Source organism: Pterocles gutturalis, unplaced genomic scaffold (assembly GCF_000699245.1).
Source record: "Pterocles gutturalis isolate BGI_N339 unplaced genomic scaffold, ASM69924v1 scaffold6386, whole genome shotgun sequence".
NCBI lineage: Eukaryota > Metazoa > Chordata > Aves > Pterocliformes > Pteroclidae > Pterocles > Pterocles gutturalis.
In genome coordinates this window covers 55088-77394 of record NW_010100272.1, presented here as the reverse complement: position 1 = coordinate 77394, position 22307 = coordinate 55088, and the positions used below count along the sequence as shown (strand labels likewise).

At 38.3% G+C, this 22307-nt stretch overlaps 1 protein-coding gene across 1 annotated transcript in view; it reads left to right on the top strand.

The window, feature by feature from the left end:
* ARHGAP15 (Rho GTPase activating protein 15) overlaps positions 1 to 22307 on the top strand; it is a gene marked incomplete at both ends in the record, with an annotated part of 215129 nt that overhangs the window by 164663 nt on the left and 28159 nt on the right. The window contains one exon of the mRNA XM_010079151.1: positions 1160 to 1237. Coding sequence (XP_010077453.1) covers positions 1160 to 1237 — 78 coding nt within the window. The remainder of the gene's footprint in view (positions 1 to 1159; positions 1238 to 22307) is intronic.

Here is a 22307-nt window from a genome sequence, read left to right as displayed (position 1 = left end):
TTTTCCCTCTTTCCTATACTTTCAATTTTTCCTTTTTCCCCACCCCATATTGGAAAAAAAAAAAATGTCCCCTAGATACATTGTCAGGAAATATTTCCTGATTTTTTTTTAAATTTTGACAAATTAGCATTTTTCTAAGACTTTCTCCGAAACTGCTTGTTAAAAGCTAATCAGAACTTGTGTTCCAAGTGATGATTAGCCTTAAAAAAACCTGGTTTGTGTAGATTGTCTTAGCTTCTTACGTATTTGCAAGTTTTAAATGTGAAATGAAATATACAGTCCAGTGTTTTCAATTTTTAGTCATGCAGATTTGGTCATTGTTGCACAATAGCTAATTCTCCCGGGAGAGGAGAGCAGTTCCCATGTGCTTTGAAATGCTACAGCTATGCAACCGGGGCTGGAAGAGCTATTTTAAACAGTCATATCAGCAGAGCTTGCTGTAGGAGATAATATGTCACAAAAGGGAGTATGACATCTAGTTTCACCTAGAAGATAAACCTTGAGTAGATACGCGGGGAGAAACAAGACTGTCAGGTTGTCCTTGAAAAGAATGGCCTGTATTAATGAAGAAATGTACTCCAGGGCATATGCTAGTTGGGATATTTAATTTCATCTTCAAACTTGTCTTGATCTTCTATGAAGAATATAGTCGAGAAACAGCAGTTGTGTGCAGTCTCGCGCATGCCGTAATTTCAGAGTGGGCATCTCACCACTTTTTTTTCAGAAAGATCAAAGCCTCGAGAATTCACATCTGAAAAACCCAGTTGGAGAAGTTTCACCAGTGCTGTTAATAAAAACACCCCGTATTTAAGCAGGGCTCACATAGCGTCCTGCGTACCCCCAACAGCCCTTCCCCACGAGCATAGGAGCTAATTCACTCTTCCTTTCCCGTCACACTCAAATACCCTTGTGGAACCGTATTCCGCTGACAGAATTACAAGATAATTATAGTTAGGTGTTTTGTATTCACTTAAGTTAATCTAGCACTTTTATTTTTCATTGTTGCTTTAATCAGACAGGAGGCACTTCAGTTGTTGTCAGTTGGATTATTTTTCCGTCGTTCATTCTTCATACTTGTTAGGGCGCTTCTGGCTTCCTGACAGACGTACAAAGAAAAATACTTCTATGATCTAAAATGAAATATGTGTTTCTCTTTCAGGTCTAGATGTTGATGGAATATACAGAGTTAGCGGCAATCTGGCAACAATACAGAAGTTACGATTTGTTGTCAATCAGGGTAAGTGATTCCTCCACCCTGGTAATGTTTTGTTTAGTACTTAACTGTCTCAGATGACAGTATTTCAGAATCTGCTATACATTAGTGGCATAGAATGATGAGCTGTGTTTTGTAAAAGAGAGGAAAGGGAAGGTAGAAAGATATTGCACCGAGGGAAATGTCAGCTAGGAGAGAGGAAAAACAGCAGAGTAAGCAGAGGAAAATAGTAGTTAAACAGGAGATGAGAAACAAACAACACAAAGAGAGAAAAAAAAAGAAAAAAATGAGGAAGTGGATACAGAAAGTAAGGTGGCAAAAAACAAAGTCTATGTAGAAACCAAAGAATCAAAGTGACAAAAAAAATATTAGAAGGAAACATAGCAGATTGTTTGGATGTTGAAAGTTACACAAAACCAACAGTAGAGCAGGCATCCAAAGGAAACCAGTAGAAGAGAAAAAGGTGCTGAAAAGAGCTGAAAAGGAAATGCTTAAAGTGGAGTACTGGTTCTGTAAAAGTCAGTGGAAGATTTACCGCTGACTTTGAAAGGGCAAAGATTTGACCCCAGGAAATGAGAAGAGGAAAGGTGAATATTTTGCGGACTTGAGAACCAGAATTAGAACCAACCTGTACATACCCACTGACCATGTTTCCACAGGTGCCACATATAATGAACATATTTGCACAAATGCAAAAGAACTCTTTTCACACATGTGGCCTAAATGGATCTAACATTGATCAACAGATACTGTTACAGGTGTGGAAGCTGATATTGGAGCTAATTAGGATACATGGTAAATCCATTCACCTCTCTGAACAGTCTATTACTCAGGGCAAAGACTAACTATCCCCGCATTTCATAGTGTAGCAAATATGATCAGTGATAGCAAACCTCCTGATACTACTTAATGAGAAAATAAAATTAAGCTTCTCAGAAATTAGGAAAAATCCCCAATCTTAAATTGCATTAAAGACTTTATACACAATGTGAAGCTGCTGCAACATTTTCTCTTACTTTTTATTAACTCTTTTAAAGTTACCTGCATACTGTTACCAGGACTGTTAAATATTGTGTGTTGCATGTGGGTTTTTTTTTTTTTTTTGAAATGTCAGCTGTTGGAGAACAACTTCCTCAACTAGTTTTGTGCTATACATAAACTAAGATTTTTGACACAAAAATTCTCATGAAATTGAGAGATACGAGAGATGTAAAAATATTCCCGCCTTCAAGCCTCCGTCTACATCTCCAGGGAAGGTTTCCAGGGAGCAGTAGATGTTTGCCACCTCCTCAGATCAGCCTTGTCTTCAGCTGAAACTGAAGGGTGAACTCCAGTTTATGAGGAATCAGTATTTACGCCAGTAAATTCAGTGAGACTGAATAAATCATCAACCTCATGGTTTTGACTCATTACTTGGGTTCCCTTAGATTTATCGTTGTTGGGTATTTGTGTGTAATGTAGTCTGCCTTGGCTTTCAAATGACCGTAGACTCTATTTTGTTTGGAGACAGAGAGGCAAAACCCAGGATTTTCTATCCTTCTTTACTCCTTGAGATATTTGCTCTGGAAAAAAAAAAAATGTGCTGTAAGAGTAATAGTCCTGTCTATCATGTCTCATGGCATCCAAAGGTTAACGTACTTGAGGTTAACATTGCTGCTCAAGTTTTCACCTAAAACAGATGGTCTGTTACGGTAAAGCTAGGCAGAAGTCTAAGCTGGCTTTTTGCACTGCAGAGGTACCAGGCACCTTTTTCTTCTGGTTTATACCACTGTGAAAAATGAATATATAGGAGTGAAGTTCATGGTACTTTAAAGCCACTCTGACAAATCGCTACTTAGGACACATGCAAGAAATCTGCCTGTTGAGTGACCAGTCGAAGCTGCAGGTAGCAAACAGCCTTTTGAGGCACAGAGTACCTGCAAAAACTTGTGACCCCCTAGTCTCAGTCCCTGTACCTTCACTTTTCTGCAGTTAATGGTAGGAAAGAAATCTTGATATGATTTTCCCATAAAGATTTTTTTTCAATTGTACTTAAAGTTTAATTTCATTATAAATGCAAACAAATGTCCTGAAAAGTCCTATTTATATCACAGAGATATATATCAGGTCTTGTATAGGCGAAACACTTGATGGGCTCTTTCTTCCTGCTTGTTTTGCCATTGTGCTACACCTACATCTATAGGATATAAATAATATGTATCACATTGAAAATTAAAGATCATAGAAGAGACTTTAGGCTGTCTGCCATCTCAAACTATTTTTTATTAGAATAATCATTAATTAAAATGTGGCGAAGCTTTATTTGGCTCCTTTTCCTATCCTGTTAATGTCATCTGCAGCATCAAAAATTAAATGAGAGAGAACTGGTGAATGTGAAAGGAAATCAAACTTGATAACTTTATCATTAAAGAAGAAATAGGATCAGTAAAAATCTAAAAAGACCCTTGAAATGGGTTTACAATTAAAAAAAAAAAAACAACACCATGCCTTGTATCTTTTTAAATTCTCTGAATCTACTTTGTGCTTCATTCCCATTGCTTGAGGTAGGCAGCTCCTGAAGAGGGCTTTGACCTTGCCAACACGAGCATCAGCAGAACAAACTACCTTATTTACTTTATTCCTTCCACAGAATTTTCTTTTTCTATGAAAGTCTATTGATATCACACCTTTTTTGCTTCTGTGCAACAGGATTATCTTTTATCTATGATTTATTTTCCCATTAAGAGCTGAAAAGATCAGTTGATCATAAGAGGACCAGGCTATAACATCTCTCAGCACTTTCAAAACTCTAAGTCATCATTTTTCAAATCACTGAATCAAGGCAGTGGAAGCTGTTTGGACCTAACTGTCATCAGGAAATTCATACTTCTCTTGTTCTACAAGCACAGAAAGAATTTTGTTTTTAGAAACTAAGCTACTAGTCATTCAATATTTCTGGCTTTTAACCCATGGCAAAGGTTTCTGCAAAAGCCAGAGGTGTTAGAGATATCCATTCCTCTTATGCTTTATATATTGTTGGTTAACAGTTGCAATCTAAAAAAAAAAAAAAAAAAATTGGTTCTTTGGGGATTTTATGAAAAATCTGAAGGACTTCTGCTGATTTTAAACAAGGTCCAGTAAGTTAAAGCCTTTAGAGATACTGATAAGGATATTATTTTAATTCACACATGTAGGAAAAGGGATAAGGTTCTATAAATGTGTCTGTTAAGCCATGTAAAGTGTGCTGGCAGTTCCAGGGTATGAGGATGCTACTGGCAAGATCAATTGTTTTGGCCCAAAGCCCCAGGGTGGGGCTGACATGGGCCCTGAGCCCATGGGCAGGGCTGGGGGAGCCCCAGGTGGGGCTGCTCAGGGTCGTTAAGGCTCCACTATATGAAAGTGGGGAAAGGCAGGAGATGATTTCCAAAAGCAAGCTTCTGACCTGATCAAAAAACATTACCAGTGGGGCAAAATGTGCCTGAGAAAGAAAAACAAAAAGAAGGATGTACATGAAAAAAGGATGTAAGTAAGAGTGTAAATTTCTGGTGCACTCTCTGCTCTGGCCAAGCCCATTGTGTTGGCGCACAATATGATATAATGGGGTAAGGACCTTCTTTGTGCCAAACCTTACGGGTTCCCTGTCCTGCTCGTGTCTGCCTGTCCCAGCAAACCCTCAATTGTCCTCTGTGCTTGAAGCCCAGAGATGCCTGGGTGAGAAGGTAGAAGCTTACTTTTTTATTCCTCCTGTGTTAATCTGCTGGGTAGCTGGCAAGACATTCAATTTCTGTGACTGTCAAACAAGCAATTTTCATGAGTACTAAATTAACTGAAAAAAATGGAGCTATAAAGGGTTCATAACACATTGCTGAAGCACTAGGATTCTATCCTAATGCATATATGTTCAGGGAAACTAACCATAGAAATACAAATTTCAATACTTATTGGTTCATTCACTAAGTGTTGGTTCATACATAATACAAGAGAGTTCCTAATTGTCTTTATATCCAACGCTTTGTTTGCAAAATGCTTGGTATTTGCTGTACAGATGACCTTTGCATCCCATTATTTCATTTGGAATACCTTGTGCGTTCACTGCAAAACACCATGTACCGTCCAAAGGTCAATTACTGCGTTTTTATGGCTCAGTTATGATACTTATGTACCAAAAAAGGGTGGAAAAAAAAAAAAAAAGAATTTTTACAGAATCTATATATTATGTTCTTGCAGAGAGGCACATTTCTTATGAAACTTGGAAAGGAGAGCCAAAGATATCTGAATTGGTAACTACACTGGGGACAAAAGGTGAAATTTCTCTTCCTCTGACATCACCTTGTGTTAACAAAAAACATCTTGGCAAAAAAAATTATAATATTTCTGTTGTTCCTTCTATAAGAACTTGCTGGAATATAATTCAGTTTAAGAAAAATTAAGAGAAAAATTTAAACCAGAAATACGTGAACCGATGGCGAATATTTATTAACTAAAAAATTTAATAATAAAGAAAATGCCTACTTGATTAATTGTTACAGAGTAAAAATTACAATAAAACTGTCTTGATCAGTGCTTTGCAGAAGCACCATTACTGTCTGTGCAGTTGTTTAACAAGGATTTAATTGGAAAGATAAGTGAATGCACATTTAAAAGTATTGTTAATTTGCTTTATAATCACCCCATCCTTCACAGTATTGACAGCACCAGGCACAAACCCCTTTCTCTTTTACAAGTATTATTTTCCATATGTGCACAATAAATTCTGAAGCAGTAATTGGAAATTTTATGGATTTCAACATACCTAGTGTTTTGAGTTTATAGGTACTATATCCCCTCTCTAAAGGTAGCTCATAGGTGACATTTTAAGTAAAATCATTGCTTTTTATTACCCATGGGCTGCTTTGGAGGTTGTGGTGTGGTAGTTTGTTGGTTTTTTGGTGCTTCTTTTTTTTTCTTTCCTGAGGAATATCTAATTCCTATTTACTTTTCCTTTCCATTTGAAATACCAACAAAATCCTCATTGCAACATTATTTTTGATTTAATAAACACCAGCCGTCAAAGCCAGTAATCTTCAATATGTTTATATTCCATCTGTACTTATATTTATTGTTCTAAAATGGCTCGGATTAATCTATTTGACAAGTAAGAGCCCAGACCATATGAGCAGCTAAGGATGATACCTTTAACCAGCAGGATTCTTCAACCGCACTGACATGTTCTTTATCAATGAACCAGGAGAAAAGAGGAACAAATCTTGAGTATTTTTTTTTTAATATTACTGATTATACAAGCTTGCTGGGACCATATGTCTGAGCCTCAGCTATCAGGAACAAGAGTGGTTTCCCGACTGGTTCTGCCTCGGTAGGCAGAGCCCATGGAGCTGACACAAGACTGAAGCTGCCTTTGAAACAGAGCCGCCAGGTCAGCACAAATGGGCTGGGTGGTTTTGAATCAAGCATTTAGAATGGAGGAGAAGAGAAGATCATTTGTGCTTCCTGCTTATAATTAATGTGAGAGAAGGGGGGGGGGGGGGGGGGGGGAGAAAAAAGGGGAGGAGGGAATTGGGGGGAGAAAAGAGAAGCAGCTCTTTTTCACAGCTTTATTTCTTTAAAATAAGAAAAAAGAAAGAAAAAAAAACCTACCAACAAAACTCCCTGTTCAAAAATACCCAAGTGTTTCCATTGACCCAGTATATCCATTTCAAAGGCAGCCAGCAGCTCCAGCCCTGCCGCTAACAAAGGCTCTGTGGGCAGAGGAGAGCAGGTCCTCCATAAGCTGCCAACTTCCAGAGAGCAGCTACAAACACGAAGGTCCAACAGGACCATCACAGGCTTTATTTTAAAATTGAAGGAAGGATCACTGGAAAAAAGAGAGAAAAAAAGAGGGACTCGTTCTATCTTGCAGTCACTTTCCTTCTTGTCTGTGGGTCCTTAATTTCTTATGCATATTTGTTAGTGAGATTTCCCATTGTATCCTGCCATCTCATGCATTTTTAGATGTTTTAGGAGGTGGTTAGTTGTGTTTTTTAAGCATACTTAGGAACATGCGAATGGGTCTTGGTTGGGTCTAACCTTGGAGCCACCTTCCAGCCTTGGTGACATTCTCCCTGGGGTCAAATATGGCCCAGAGACTGAAGCCTTTGTCGCTTCTGACAGCAGTTATTCACATAACTGGTCTGTCTGAGAAACCAGTTAGAGTGGTCCAAAGTTCACGTTGGAAATATCAGGCTCATACTGAGTGACTTGCTAGCTGAGAACCAAAATGTCTTGAAAGCCTTGAGTCAAAAATAGTTTTTTCTTTCTTTTTCACACTTCCCAGGCAAGCACAGAAAATAAAATGGACTGAAGCAATTTTCAGAAATAATTATAAAACAGATTGTTTCTGGGTTAAGACCTGCATATGCCAAACTGTAGCCAAGAATTTCATTTCTTTAATATTTTTTTTTTTTTTATGAGCTTTAAAACTCTGACAACAGAATAATTGAGCCTGCAGTGGTTGGTGAATCAATTAATATGTGAATGCTACTGGTATGGGTTCTTCCCTTTTCTCTCCATGTTTGATTGTATATTTTAAGACACTAATTTTTTGTATGTGTGTGCTAAAGAAGGCTTGGTTTCCACAACTTCATAGAATGGTTTGGGTTGGAAGGGACCTGAAAAACCTTCCAGTTCCACCCCCCTGCCATGGGCAGGGACACCTCCCACTAGCCCAGGTTGCCCAAAGCCTCATCCAGCCTGGCCTTGAACCCCTCCAGGGATGGGGCATCCACAGCTGCTCTGGGCAACCTGGGCCACTGCCTCACCCCCCGCACAGGAAAACATTTCTTCCTAATATCTCATCTCAATCTCCCCTCTTTCAGCTTAAAACCCTTACCCCTCATCCTATCACTGCACTCCCTGATAAAGAGTGCCTCCCCAAGTAATGGCAGTGAAGCTCTTCTCTTTCCAGAGGAGAAGGGGGGAAGTGCAGTACTCCAAACAGTGATTTGTAAATATAAATCTGGTAATGAAACTTGATGAAAATACTAATTTTTGCAACCAATGCTTTGAATTATTTTGTAAATAATGTGTATCATATTAAAAAAAAAAAAAAAAAAAAAAAAAAAAAAAAAAAGGATGGTTCAGCTAGAATGTCAATGGTTTTCCAGTATAGCTTATTTTGTTCTTGGTGTGAAGGAAAATTAATAAAAAGAGAAAGATAATCAGAATTATAAGACTTAGTTGCCCAATCTGTAGCCATAGACGCTGTGCAATTTTTCTTCCCAATGGTGTTGTCATGTTTTTCTTCTCAATGGTGTGCTGAATAAGTCGGTAGAATGGGGCAGAAGAGGCAGTAAACTAGGCTAGTGTGGTCAGCCACAAACATACCAGGGATTTTATGGCACGTATTGTATGATCAAGCATTTAAGACACGCCTTTTATTTCTTTTCTGACCGCAGCACTATTTGCATTACAATAGCTTTTTGCTTAGTAACACTTCAAGGAGTTGAAGAACTTCTTGATAACCCCTCAAGGAGCGTTATTTAGGCACTGAGAAGGACTGGTGTAGTTTTGCACGCTGTAGCAAGGGATTGCCTTTTTCTTTTGGGGGATGCTCATCGTTGTCATGGGTGACTCTTTGTTTGGGTTTGTTGTTCTGATAGTAACGTTACAGGAAATACCATTCCACCAAAATGACAAGGAAAGGAAAAAAATTACTGAGTCATTTCCTAAAAGTACTAACAGGAAAACTTTCTAACTATGATTTTTAGGTTGATGGAATAACTTCCAGGAGTTGAGGGTTGCCAGGCATATATATACGTAAATGGAACTAAGGTATTTTCAAAGGTTTTTTTCAAAGGTATTTTGCATGGGATGGTCTTGCGCTGCGAGGAGATGGATGTCCCCGAGGACTAAGCTGCATAGTTCTTACTTAAGAGTTGGTCGCACTCAATGTCTTACAAGATCATGGTGTGGTCTAATATTTGGGCTGTTTTTCTCTCCTGTGGTCAATATCTGTAATTCTGTGGCTTGTCTCTAATATTAACTGACAAATATGAACTTGCAATAGGGTCTGCAACGAAAAGGGTGATGTTACATGTGGATGTACGTTACACAATATTATGCAGGGTGGCATGGGATGAGGCGTTACCACACTGGGGAATTAGGCTTTATCATGGTATTTGTGGTCTTCTGTATATTCAGAACTGGGAAAACCATAAATGTTGTGGTAAGATGCAAGTGTTGTGAGTGATTTTGGTTAGGGAAGGCTTTGATAATGCATTTAACTGGTGAACTCCGTTGGTTATTTTAGTGGGAAGGAAGAGTGCTGGGGGGCAAACTGGGACATCACTGGAGGCCAAACTGGAAAACATTCAAAAAAAAAAAAAAAAAAATGGAGAAAATCTAAAGTACGACTTCTGTGACAATTGGAAACTTTTACTGTTATGAGGAAGCCTATGTTCTTTTATTGACTCTCATTTGTGGACCCAATCTTTCTTTTAAATATATTACTGCTGACATTTATTCAGTCTTCTCAAGAAATTTTTAAGTCACTCATAGCATCATTTTTTTATGAATTTAGAATTGAGTATTCCTGTCTTTTTTGTCCCTCTCTTTCTTTTTTTTTTTTTCAAAAGTATTATTGTGTAAAAAAATTTTTTTTTGCATGAGCAAACTGTTATGGTCCTGGAAAGCATCTTCCCTTGATACATTCTTCGGACGTTTTGAGCTTGTTTCAGTTACCTAATCGTTGGTATTTAGTGCCACTTGAGAGGATGCTGAGTATCAGAGTGACCCTCACAAGGCTGGCAGATGTGTGTACAAGGGAGCTGTGCCCTTGGAAATTGAGTGCTAGAAGCCAGGTGAGATGTCTTGGTGCATTTAAGAAACATTAGATACCTATATTTAGGCAAATAAATAGTTTTTCTTGACTACACCTTTGGCTTTTTCCCTTTAAAAAAATAAAATCCCATCATATCTATGTATATAATAAATATTGCATATATATTTAGTGGGAAAATATTTTTTTAAAAAGAAGCATTAAGAAATCCTGATATAGAAAATTGTTATATCCCAGTGTCCTGAACAAATACATGTTACATACACAAGTATAGAGACATTCTTTCTCCTTTTCTTCCAAGTCTTGGTTTGCACTTTAGTTTTACTATTGTAGGGATTATTGAACATATTAATTTAAACACTTAGAGAGGTAGTCACGCTGTATTTTAATTTTGAAGTTCTGCATAGTACCAGAGTCTTAAAAGTGAGAACGCCGCGTAGCTCTCACTTGAGTTTTCAGCTCTCATCTGAATGTTAACGCTATTCCGTCTGCAGCGTGCCTGTTGTCAGTAAAAGTAACAGGGGTTGTTCAGATCTCTTGAGATCAAAGGTCCTGTTTCCCAACTCTGCTGTAATAATCCCAGCCTAATCAAAACCCTTCCTGTGGACAAACACCTCAGGGTGAGCGGTGAGAATGCTGCCTTTTGCAACCAACCTATGATTCCATCGTTCTGATTTCAGTGAATTTCTCTTCTTACTTCTATAAGTAATAATTGCTATTATTATTTATACAACATAACTATGGTAAAATTTGGAAATAATCAGGATGTGAAGAATTGAATATAATGGAACAAATATTTTATAATATTTTTGCCCTTCTACTTCACGAGCAGTGCCCAAGATGCAGCCAAATCTGGTAATTTATAATCCACAATTTTTCCCTATTACCAGCTGATGTAACGTGGGAGGTTTGGCTCATCCATGGGTTGCACCCTGGGCTGACATTGGGACATACACGGGCAGGAGACATTTTGGGATGACAGCAATCTGCAGTCAGGTTATGCCAAAATCCTGCTGTAAACCTCAGTATACCCTAAGCACAACATTCCTTACCTCTCACAAGCTGAGTAAAGATTATAATACGAGACATCTTTAACCTGAAACTAGTTTTAAAATTATGTTACCAAACTTTTGCCATAGTCGGGTTCATCACACTTTTAAATCCCATGAACTGTAAAGACTGGACTGGATAGACTGTTAGAAGGTGAAAAAAAATCTCTTGAAAGAGAAAAAGATAGAGTGCTATTGCTGGATTTTTACCAAAGAGAGATCTCTTTTTTTTTTTTTTTTTTCCCTCTCTCTCAGTGTAATCAGATAATTAAAAAACAAACAAACAGGGATTTCAAAACACATTTCCATCAACCAACATTATGTGCTTATGATACAGAAGATTGAGAACGACTTAATTAAGTAGATAGCAGCAGTGAAGAGAAGATGGATGTGAGGAGGAGGAGTTTACTTGCTCTTGGTGGAACTTTCTTTAGCTGGTGTCAAATGCCTTTCTAGAGACAGAGCACCAATGCAAAAAGAAAAGGAAAATACGGGGGAAAAATGGCTAGATTATGTCACAGTGGTGCTGAAATTTATTTCTTTCTTTAAGAAAAGTTAGCTGCTTCTTAAGTGTCTTTTTTTTAAAAAAGGATAACGTGGACATCAGCTGAGGTGACAAAATAACTACTCAAAATAAGTAGTACTCAGTGCTCAGAAAAATGCTATAGCATGTGAGCAACTTTATGCAAAGCTGCGTGATGCCTGACTTGAGATCTGTACGGGTGGGACAGGAGGGAATTAATTCTATCTGGAAATAAAGGTACAGTTGGGAGGGCAAACTGGAGATGTGAACCTCCGCATGAGGACATCTGGGTTAAAGAGAGATTAAAAAAAGCCACTCAAAACAGCTGAAAGAGTAATATCAAGGGTTAGTGGTATGTCCCGCTGAATCCAGGGAAAGCAATTTACTTTTGTTTTTTCCATATTTGATGCTTTGAACAAATTAAGATGCTAAAGAAACTTAAAGAAGTACATATTTTTGAATCAGAGCCACATGATAAAGCATTCAAACATAATGCAAATAATTGCAAACTGACGTATCCAGCAGTTTGGGGGTTTTTTTATAAAGAAGAATAAATAATTTAGCTTTACACATGGGCAATCCTTGCTAAAATTTGCAAATCAGAACTCTTCTGTTTGAATGTATTTTATTTTCTTAATGGATTCACTAATATGAAAGGCATCTAATTGTGTAATGTATTATTAGTCATTTTCTTTGGCATCCTATTAACTTTAAATAATTCTAATATTTAACATTTTATAACATGCACAACAAAGTTCTTCTATCTCCAGCAGAGGAAAAAAACATGCATTAATAATACATTTTTCATAACTCTTTCTACTGTCTATGTTGTGATACATATTTGAGCAGAAACATGGAAAATCAAAGCGTAAAATAACAAAGCATGTTAGATGGGCTTTAAAAAATATACATTGAAATATACTGTGGTCCTGTAAATACAAGAGCTAGAATATAATTCAGTACAATTAACTTATTTTAGAATTGAGTCGCATATAAAGTGTGATAGCATATAACTAAGTGCATCTACTAAATGTCTTTTCGGTGATAGCTGGAGTGTATAAAATGGTGGTTAATGCCGACTAATGGACGCGGGCTCCACCACAAGTTGTGAGCGCTGTGGTTGTGGCTGGGTCTAACAACCGCACACAGAAATGCTGACCATCTCCAGCAAATCCCCAAGTTTTCCTGGGCTAGAAAGAAGATGACAGGTCACATTAGAAATTTTCTCCTTATGGTGTTTTTTTTTTTTTTTTTCCCCTTTTGTTTTGGTAGGTCAGGTCTTGTTCCCGTGTATTGTGGAAGTATTATGGGAATGAGGAATGTCTAAGCTGCTTAACAAATGCACACTTTCCCCACACCAATCTGTTTTCTGGGGACAGCCTGGCTGGTGCTGTACAGCATCCTCTCGGTTGGGTGCTATTAATGTTAATAAAATGCACTTAGCACTTAAAATCTCAAGATCTCAAAAGAGCTCGCGAAGCAGCATCATTATCTTTACATTATGGGTACAGAAAATGAAGGATAGGGAGAGGAAAAGATTTGCCCAAGTTTCCATGGTAAATCAGTGACAGAGCCAGGAGCGGAGCCAAAATCTCTTGATTTATAGTCAATCTCCTATGTAGCGTGCCGTGCCATTTCACCAAACTCCATTTGCCAAGTCCCTACTGTGTACAGAGACTGCAGATAAGTCTGCAGCCACCCTCTGAAATGTGGATTTTAGGCTCAGAATAATGGAAAACCAAATTACATCTTCAAATGAAGGTCTCTCCTGTGAAGCATCTCCAAGCACGGGGCCACCTGTGTGATGGATGGTGGTGCAAAGATCCGGGGCTAAGCTGCTTTAAATTCCTCTGTGCTGGGGCTACAGAGTAAAGCACCTGGTCCTCGAGGAGCAATGAGTTTGTTTTCCATGCGAATGAGGTCCTGTGGTCACAGGGATGCATCACCACGTGTTGTGCTTGGCATGACTAAGCCTCACAGAGCGATGTGTTTGCACCGAGTATTTTCTAGTCGCTTTTGAAAATTACTCCGTCGAGATAATATATGAGCAGATATGTATGTTGAAGGGCTTTTGCTAACATCTCTGCAATACCAAAATATTACTAGCTATATTTAGGGAGTAGGAAAAGGAGGAGCTGAGTAACGTGCCTAAGGAAGTTTGTGATGATTCAGGAACACAAACCAAATCTCCTTGGTTCAAATCCTTTGCCCCAGCCCCAGGGTCATCCTCTTCTCAGCTCCCTTAGGAGACACAATACAGACCAAAAGCTACAGAGAACCGGCTGTCTTCCTGAGCCCGTGGATCCCAGGAACAAGCAGACATCCAAGGGATGGTTTTGATCGATGTGCTCAGCCCTTGTAGGTGAGCATCCTTCCTTACAGAAGTGAAACATCCTCAGTTTTGCAGTTTCATGCCTCTGTTTACAGGAATTGTATCACTTATAATGATAATGTGAGTGATTAATTTCTTCAATGTGTTTGTGCGTGCGTGGCTGTGTTTCAAAAGATTGGCCTTGAAGAGCAAAGGTGTGTAGTAAACAGGGCAACAAGGAATTGTTTATGTTAGGCTAAAGGAAAAATGCAATGCCTCCCAGCCCTCTGATTGCCTTCTGGGGACTCCTGCGGGAACGTGTCCTGCCCTCTGGGAGGCTCTGACTGAGCTGGACTCCTCTAGTTTTCAGTTTAAACATAATCCAAGGCACTGAGTTACCTACAAAGGGCTATTTCCCTTCTGCTGAGCCTCCCTGCACTGTTCTTCTCATGGTACATTTGTCCTTAGCATTCGTTCTTCCAGTTTTGTCCACCTCTGGTCCGACCTCAGCCAAGCCTGAACTTACTGAAGTGCTTCCTGCAGTCCATCTGCTCCAGTTTGCTGCAAAGGTGCTGCAATCCAGGCATCTGCTTACTTTCTTCCCACTACCGGGCTGTGAGCATCTGGGGTTCTGCCAGCAGAAGCCAGGGCTGCGTAATGCCGTGATTTAATATAAACACACGTCGATGGCTGTTTGTTCTCGAACAGACTTTCTGGCTGTGGTCTCGGTGAATAGGTGTGTGTGTCTGAACTCAGCTTGGCTATTCACAGCTCCACAAATGTGTGCAGCTATCTGCATACAGCTTGCTGGTTTTGTTTGTTGTGTTTGTTTTTTTCTTCCCCACCCTGCATCTAAATAAACCCTAAAAATCTGAGCTGTTCGCTCACTCTCATCCTGGTAAGTCATATCAGAGAGCTTCGAAAGACTTCAGGTTTGCAGGGACGCACTGCTGTGTAATTTTGTGTATCTGTGCTGTTGAAAATGAAGAATTTAGGTCGAGCTTTGTGGAAAAAAAGCTAATATAAGGTGGACAACTGTATTTTACATCCCTATGCATTGAAAAGTCCCAGTTGGAAAAAGCAAACAAGATAGCAAAGAAACACAAACATGTGTTGGATTATTTCTTGTTAAGCAAATGTAGTACTGTGAAAGATTGACAGCAAGGGAAACTGGAGTCCTCCATTTATCCACACTTCATTTCTATCCATTTATCCACACTTCATTTCTAATATCTGGCTTCAGCAGCAGATTGTAACCATAGAAAGGCTATAGACTCTGGGTGAAATGGCACTCCCTTTTGGATCCAGTTTTATAAAAGAAAACAATTATTCACAGAATGCACGTCTTTATTGCACATTTCAAAGTCTCCATGAATACTCATTTGCATGTGACAGCTAATGCTGCATCTTGTATTGGCCAGTAAGAGGCATGATTGCACTAAATTGGAAGCAGCAGGCACAGGTTTTCTTTTAAGACTGGGGGTGGGGGTAGCCATCCACTCGTACTGTTCTCAAGTCTTCAGTCAACACGATTTTTAGAACAGTTGCAAGTCTAGTTACTGGGATAATAAATCCCAAATTAACTGAATATGCAGATTTCACTTCCATTAGGTTCCACTCTTTAAATTGACATACCCCTCACTTTATCTTTTGTTAACAACCCCAACTTTTAAAGCAATAGAGAAGCAGAGAATTGAAAATATTAAACTTCTACTTCAGGAGTGAAAAATTAGGACAGTAACATTCTCCAAACTGACATTATTATTATTATTTCTTTCCCCCCCCCCTCTTTCTTTTTTGATAAACCTAAATAAATACATTCTCTCTCCCTGCATAATTTTTCCAAATGATCTTGTTATCGGAATGACACACAGGACAGCAGAATCCCAGCAATGCAGAAAGGCTGTTGCTGGCAATACTTACAATAAAAATCTATGTACACAGCAGCGACAGAAAATATTCATTTGGTAACACATTCCTATTCCCTTTTGAAATGTATGCACTTTTGTCTCGGAAGCATTGGAAGATATTGACATAAATACTTCTATGGTTTCTATGTAATCCCTTTGAAAATTAGCTGGAATATAATGGGGACAAAAGCAGCTCCTTGAAAACTACCCAAAACTCTTTTCTTAAATGTAATCTCCCAGCTAAAGAAGAGAGCGTAGGAACTAGCTGCTCATAAATTAAGATGGTTAAGAAAAACTGGTGATTAAGAAAAACACCTTGAAAAGATTTGCTATAGAAAACAGGGTATCAGGATTATTCATTTCCAAAAAGTTAAAATTGAAAGCTGCTTTTTTTTTCATATTTCCCGACAGCTACAAGACTTTCGTACTTTTTGTTAGAAAGCCTTAAAATGCCATATGAATTGTAGCTAAAACACCAGAAAGTTTTTCGTGCATGCAGTTTAATAACGAGATTACCTGCAGTACGTTTTTTTTTTCCAACAAGAAAACTATGTAAAACCATTGCATTCCAGTAACAGACAGGACTTACTTTGTAAGATGAATTTCAAAAGATCTGGAGGCTGCTGTTCCTTATAAAACTATGCCAAAGACTATTTAAGTGGCCAGTAATATAAACATTATGCTACTAACGCTGAACAGTTTATCACATAAATATAATTGTCTTCTTTTAGAAGAATAATAAAAGCCGAATCCATATGTTACACATTATTTAAAATTGTTTTCTGCAAGATGTATTAATCCCAGCGAAGAAGCAATTCTTCTGCTATAGGAGTATAACAGCAGTTTTGTTTTATTACATTGTCATTGTTTAATTTGTTTGTTCCCGGTAGTAGTTTCACAGATTTTTATGAACTGTTACTTTTATGGAAAGTCAAGTTACAAATGATGGACGCTGTTTGCTTTCAGGAAAAGAAAGGTCATGAAGGTAGATAACGTGTTTATTTATTTACTTACTGTACTTAGCTTTTAAAAAAATCCCTCATTTCTTAGCAGAAGCTAAAATAACTTGTGGTTTTGAAACCCAGGAGGCACATATTTTGATATTGCTCCTCAGCAACACTGCAGCTCCGCAGTCTATTCAAATTTGGGAGCAGAATTTAAAGCTCGGATAAACAGCGTTTGGTGGCAATGGCTGTGCAGAGCTTACAGTTTATCTTTACAGAAATGTGATCTCACAGCTAAATGTCACTGGGTGTATTTGTTTTATTAATTTGAGCCGAACGCTATAGTAATAACTTGTTTGCTAAGAAACCTCGTAGTTCCACTTTGGACTAAGTTATTTTCTATCAATTAAAAAAATAGCATTTTTTTTTTTCCTAGGTAATGTAAGACTTAATTTTGAAGTCTTCTATTCTAGAATTTAAAATTATTAACTGTCATGTGCGGACCTGAACTCTAGATTACTCATAGTATAACTTAATGACAAGATGAGACTTTAAATAACTTTGAGACAAAAAGCAGCTCTCAGAAACTGACTGTCTAAATGCAACACGGAAAAAGGGCTTAAGTTTCTGAAATATTTTGGGCATTTTCACATCTGTAAATGAGGCTGAAATATCTGGCCTGTTTAAACATGAACAAATCTAAAAATATTTTCATTTTAAAAATTAATTATAGCAGCCCCATTAATAAAACAGTCTTTGTAAGACACCTGAGAAGTAAATGTAAGAGAAAGCACGTAATGCCAAGTATATGAGGTATGTAAATTATAATACGAATCAAAAGCACAGTACAAGAAAAATTTAAAAATGTGCTAATATTCCTTTTTGTGTCATAGTTAACTCATTGTTATCAAATATGCAAAATACAAGAGAGGCTTTCTGAACTCAGATATGTAACGATTGGTTGTAAGAACTGAAAGAAATTTCTCTGTGCTAGAAAATGCACATCATCTGCTTCCCTTTAACCAGAGTCTTCATCAGCTGGAATACCACCAAGTTTCTTATTTGCTGTCCATATCCCAATAGGAAATACACTGCCATTGCTTGTTGGAATCATAATCACAACTTACAAATAGTTATTCTCTGATTTATTTTTTTTTTTAATGGGTTGTGGTTTGAACATTGTTTTGACTGGTTAGTCACTAGCAAAGCTAAATCTCATGTTTGCTCTGTGCTGTACTGCTTTTAGTCTGTCCAGTTTTGATCAAGATATCTTTTTAGCTAAGAAAAAAAAAAAAAAAAAAAAAAAGAAACAAACAATAAAACAAAACACCAAATCGCAGATTTTCTTTTGTTATTTTAATCCTGGTATACACTCTTCAAGTTGGATAATGTGATATGCATTAATACATATATATTTGTAGAGACAAACAACTCGGTGTTTAAATAGATGCTAACTCCGGATATCTGAGGCTTAACGTTGTCTGTGTCCGTGGGCTCTTGTGTCAGCTCATCTCTTTGTGCCTCTGTTTCTCACTGCACCTTTTGTCTGACTTAATGGCTCAGATTATAAACTTTTTCTCACTCTCACTGTGTGCTTTTATAATGCCCGACAGAACGGGGCTTGGATGTTTTTAGGGCATCCTGTCACTACTCTGGTTATAATAATCTAGATAGTGATACTACCACTAATAATAATACTAATAATAATAGCTTTAAACTACCACCACCAATAAAAACAATAATAGTCATCATTAAGCTATTTTTCTTAAGAAGGGTGTTCATCGCCCTGGATGTGAAACCTTCTTACTCCAAACTCCTATAGGAAGTCCGTAAAAGTTCTAATCAATGAAATTGCAAGGATATATTTACTTATTTAGATTTTGATACAAAGAAAAAAAAAATCACCTTTATGTGCTGCAGTTTTAGAACTAACACGATGAGTTTCAACATGACCATGAAAAATCTAACTCATTGTTTCCCATTATCATATATATTGACCTAGACATATATGTGTGAGGTTTCGTGTTTGTTTTGGTTTTTTGCTGTCAAGGAAATTACAGCAACACATTTTTATTTCCTTTGTCTGCATGACAGAGTGGGATAAGCTCAGGTCACATGTTGAACTCAATTTTACATTATAAATACATTTTAGATTACGGCATAATTTTTGCATATGCAAGCAAAATTATTAGGAGGTATTACAGTTGCTCCTCAGCCTGAGAATAGTTGTTGACACTTCATTAAAGAATATCTGAGATATTTTTAACCTAGATCAGTTCCATGACCTAGTTTATGATGCAGCCTTGGTTGTGTAGGTGCAATTCAGGGGACAATGACGTGCAGCCCGCCAAGTAAAAATGAGTGGGTAGGGCTGGCCAAGAAAGTTTTTAACAGGCATTGAGCACTGAAGGCAGCATCTTGTCCCCTCCAAACAACTGCCTGGGAGTGTTAAATGTCATTGTCTCCTGATTAACCATCCCCTTCCCGAGGAACAACAGAGCCCATGTGGAAACCAGGAGAGCAACTGGCAAACGTGGTGGTGGAACACAGCCAGAAAATAATAGAGGTCGGGGCTGGAAAGGGCCTTTCTGGAGGAATTTACCATCACTGGATGCAGGAAAAATAATTTTGGAGTAGGAGAAAGCAGGAAGGTGGTGCCCCATTGGGTACAGTGTGAAGTGACGGAGGAAGAGGAGTTGAGCAGGGCATGGGTAGACCCAGAACGTTTTGGGAAATAATCAAGGCTCTGGTGCTTCTAAAGAGTAAAAAAGTTGGGAAATTCCTGTGCTAAGCTTGTGTTTCAGCCCTGCCAGCCAGGTTTCACTGGGAAAGCCATCGCAGAGCCAGGGCTGGTGTCTGGGAGTACCCCAGGAGAGCAGGACCCAAAACCCAGGAGGAATGGGCGTGGGAGGGCATTGTAGTGACCACGATTTGGAAAACTAAAGAACTTGGCCCAAATTCATTTGACTTCGATCACCAGCTGCTGACCTCTTCCTAAAAGGAGCAGAAGAAGCTGGATCCAAGCTTCTTCTACCAGTTATCCGTTGGTAAAAAAGAGTGTGCTATATTTGAAACCTCTTCTGCCTCTGCTTGATCCTCTGGTACGCTTTGCTTGGTAGGAAAAAAACATATTTCAGATGCATACTGCTGATTTACTCTCAGGAGGCCAGAGTTCAAATTTTATTCAAGTCAGATACCAAAATATTGGATATTTATCTCAATTTTGTGGACCTTTAATAGCTTTGAAAACTGAGCTTAATATTTCCTAAGAACAGAATATCTCAAGATACTCTTTGTACCTTCTTAGCCTGGCAAGAGGTACTGTGAGAACAATCATTCCTCTATTAATTTGGTATTTTTGCTTTAAAGCAGATTCTGTGAGTGGGAGATGGAAGGTGGAATTTAGATACTTCAGAATTATTTGGCTCCGCGTCTATTTATTCCACAAATAGATAATATTTCAGTGAAATCACTGAGATTTTACTTTTTTTTTTTTTAACTCTCTTGCCTGTCTTTACCAACTCTCGTTTAAAAATAAACCACTGGCTTTTAAACAGATGTGATCCTGTATGCTTATGAGTGCCACCTTAATACTTCCAAGGTTCTCAAACCATGTTAAAGTCCTCGTACATACAGAGGTCACAGGACGTCACCAAAGTTATCCAACATCTGGCAAGACCAATGCTTAGTTCTTTGGGCAAGAGACTAAACTCAGTGATGGTGGCAGGGTCTCTCTTCTCCCAAAACTCCGTATCCACAGAGGGAAGGGGTTGGGGTTGAATGATGTGGTGGGATGAAGGACCATCCCATAAACATCTCCCAGTTCTCACACACCTATCACATCTTCTGTCATACATGTCCTTACCCCCGTACTAGAATTAAGTGAGCGCTTTGCAGTCAGACATATTCTGTGGGTTTAGACAAAATATGGAACTAATTCCCAAAGGCAGGATCCTCGACAAAATAAAATTGCAGGAAGCATTTAATATGAAGGAGAAACAGCAGCAGAGATAGAAACATGGGGATTTGGTTTTTTGTTTGGTTTGTGTTGGATTTTTTTCTATAGCTTCATAAATATCTGTTCCCAAGGAAAATAATTCCCAAAGGCAAAACTGTAAGGAAGCTGATTCATTTGTCATGGTGGCAAGTTTGTTCCTGAACTGAAAGATTTCCCATGTACTTAGCAAGTCAGAGAAGTCTGATTAAGGCTAAGAAACTCCATCGAGGGCAAGCCCTGTCTTCTTTTTACATATAGGTAAACTACACTATAGAGAGGTAAGAGGTGATGCCTTTTCCCTGAGCAGAGCATACAAGCTACGGACAAGGCATCTCAGCAGGTTCTGGAGGAAATCCTCCCCTTCTTCAGCTTTGGGGCATCAATACCTCCTAATGCATGAGGTAGATCTGCAAATGCTACATTCACCTTCAAATTTTGGGTGAATTGTCGCTTTATGTGGTCACGTCTGGGACTCGCAGGCAGGGGATTTGGATCCCACCTGTAGGTGTTTGGGATCCTTCTCCAGGCTGCTTCCAGGGCTTGCCTCAATCTGCTTTGGAGATGATCGGGAATGAACAGGTTCAAGCAGTAGAAAAAGACTGTGCTTGCTAGAAGATATGGGTTTTTTAAAGGTTATCAACCATGTGCTACATTTATGCAGAAGAAAGGTAGCCACCCTCAATCATGAAGTTGCAATGCTGCTTTTTTATGTTATAAAGTCACGCCAGTGCGGTATTACGTTAGGTTATCATGGAATATACGGGAATGAGTGTGAGCTGCTCCGGTGCAAGGTCCCACTGCATCCGGTGGAAGATGTCACATTGCTGTATGCAAGAACAGAGTTATATCTCCTTTTCCCCTCATGCTTAGTGTAAATGTAGCTACTACAAAGAGATAAATTTTATTAGAAAACTTGCATAATACTGTATTGAAACTGCGATAAAATTATTGGATGTAGTTGACATTATCTTCTTCCGTTCTTTCTTTGATACTAGTATTTCTTTGTAGACTTCTCACACAGACTGCACTAATTATTGTACCATATAATCCTGTGCCATCAAATAGACTAACACATTAGCTGTTTCTCAGTCTCTTCATGCTTTCTTTCTCTGTGAGCTACGTCAATGACAGCAGTTAAGTAAATCAAAGTTTATAAGACTTGGGGAAAAATTGTCATATGCTACACACAAAACCAGCTACCGTATTTCAAAGTTTTGGTTGAAGTAACGATATCAAAGGGTCTCTGTCATATGGGAATCTTTTCCTCTCACATTCCTGCACTATATAGTATTAAAAGGCTTTAGTAAGTGAAGCGCAGTAAACCCAAAGTGCCAGTTTACTACTGGTTAAAAAAAAAAAAAAAAAAAAAAAGGCAAAACAGCAACAGAGACAAACCAAAACCAAATGAATCCTTCCTGTGGGTATGCCTCATGTGTGTGTGTGTCAGTGGGTTCGTGCTTTGCTTTTTCTTCTGCCTTTCCAACAACAATATTGAAAAAGCAAAAAGCATTAGAGCAAAAATGCTCTAATTATTTTGAAGTTCTCTGATCAGCTCCCTGTATCACCAAA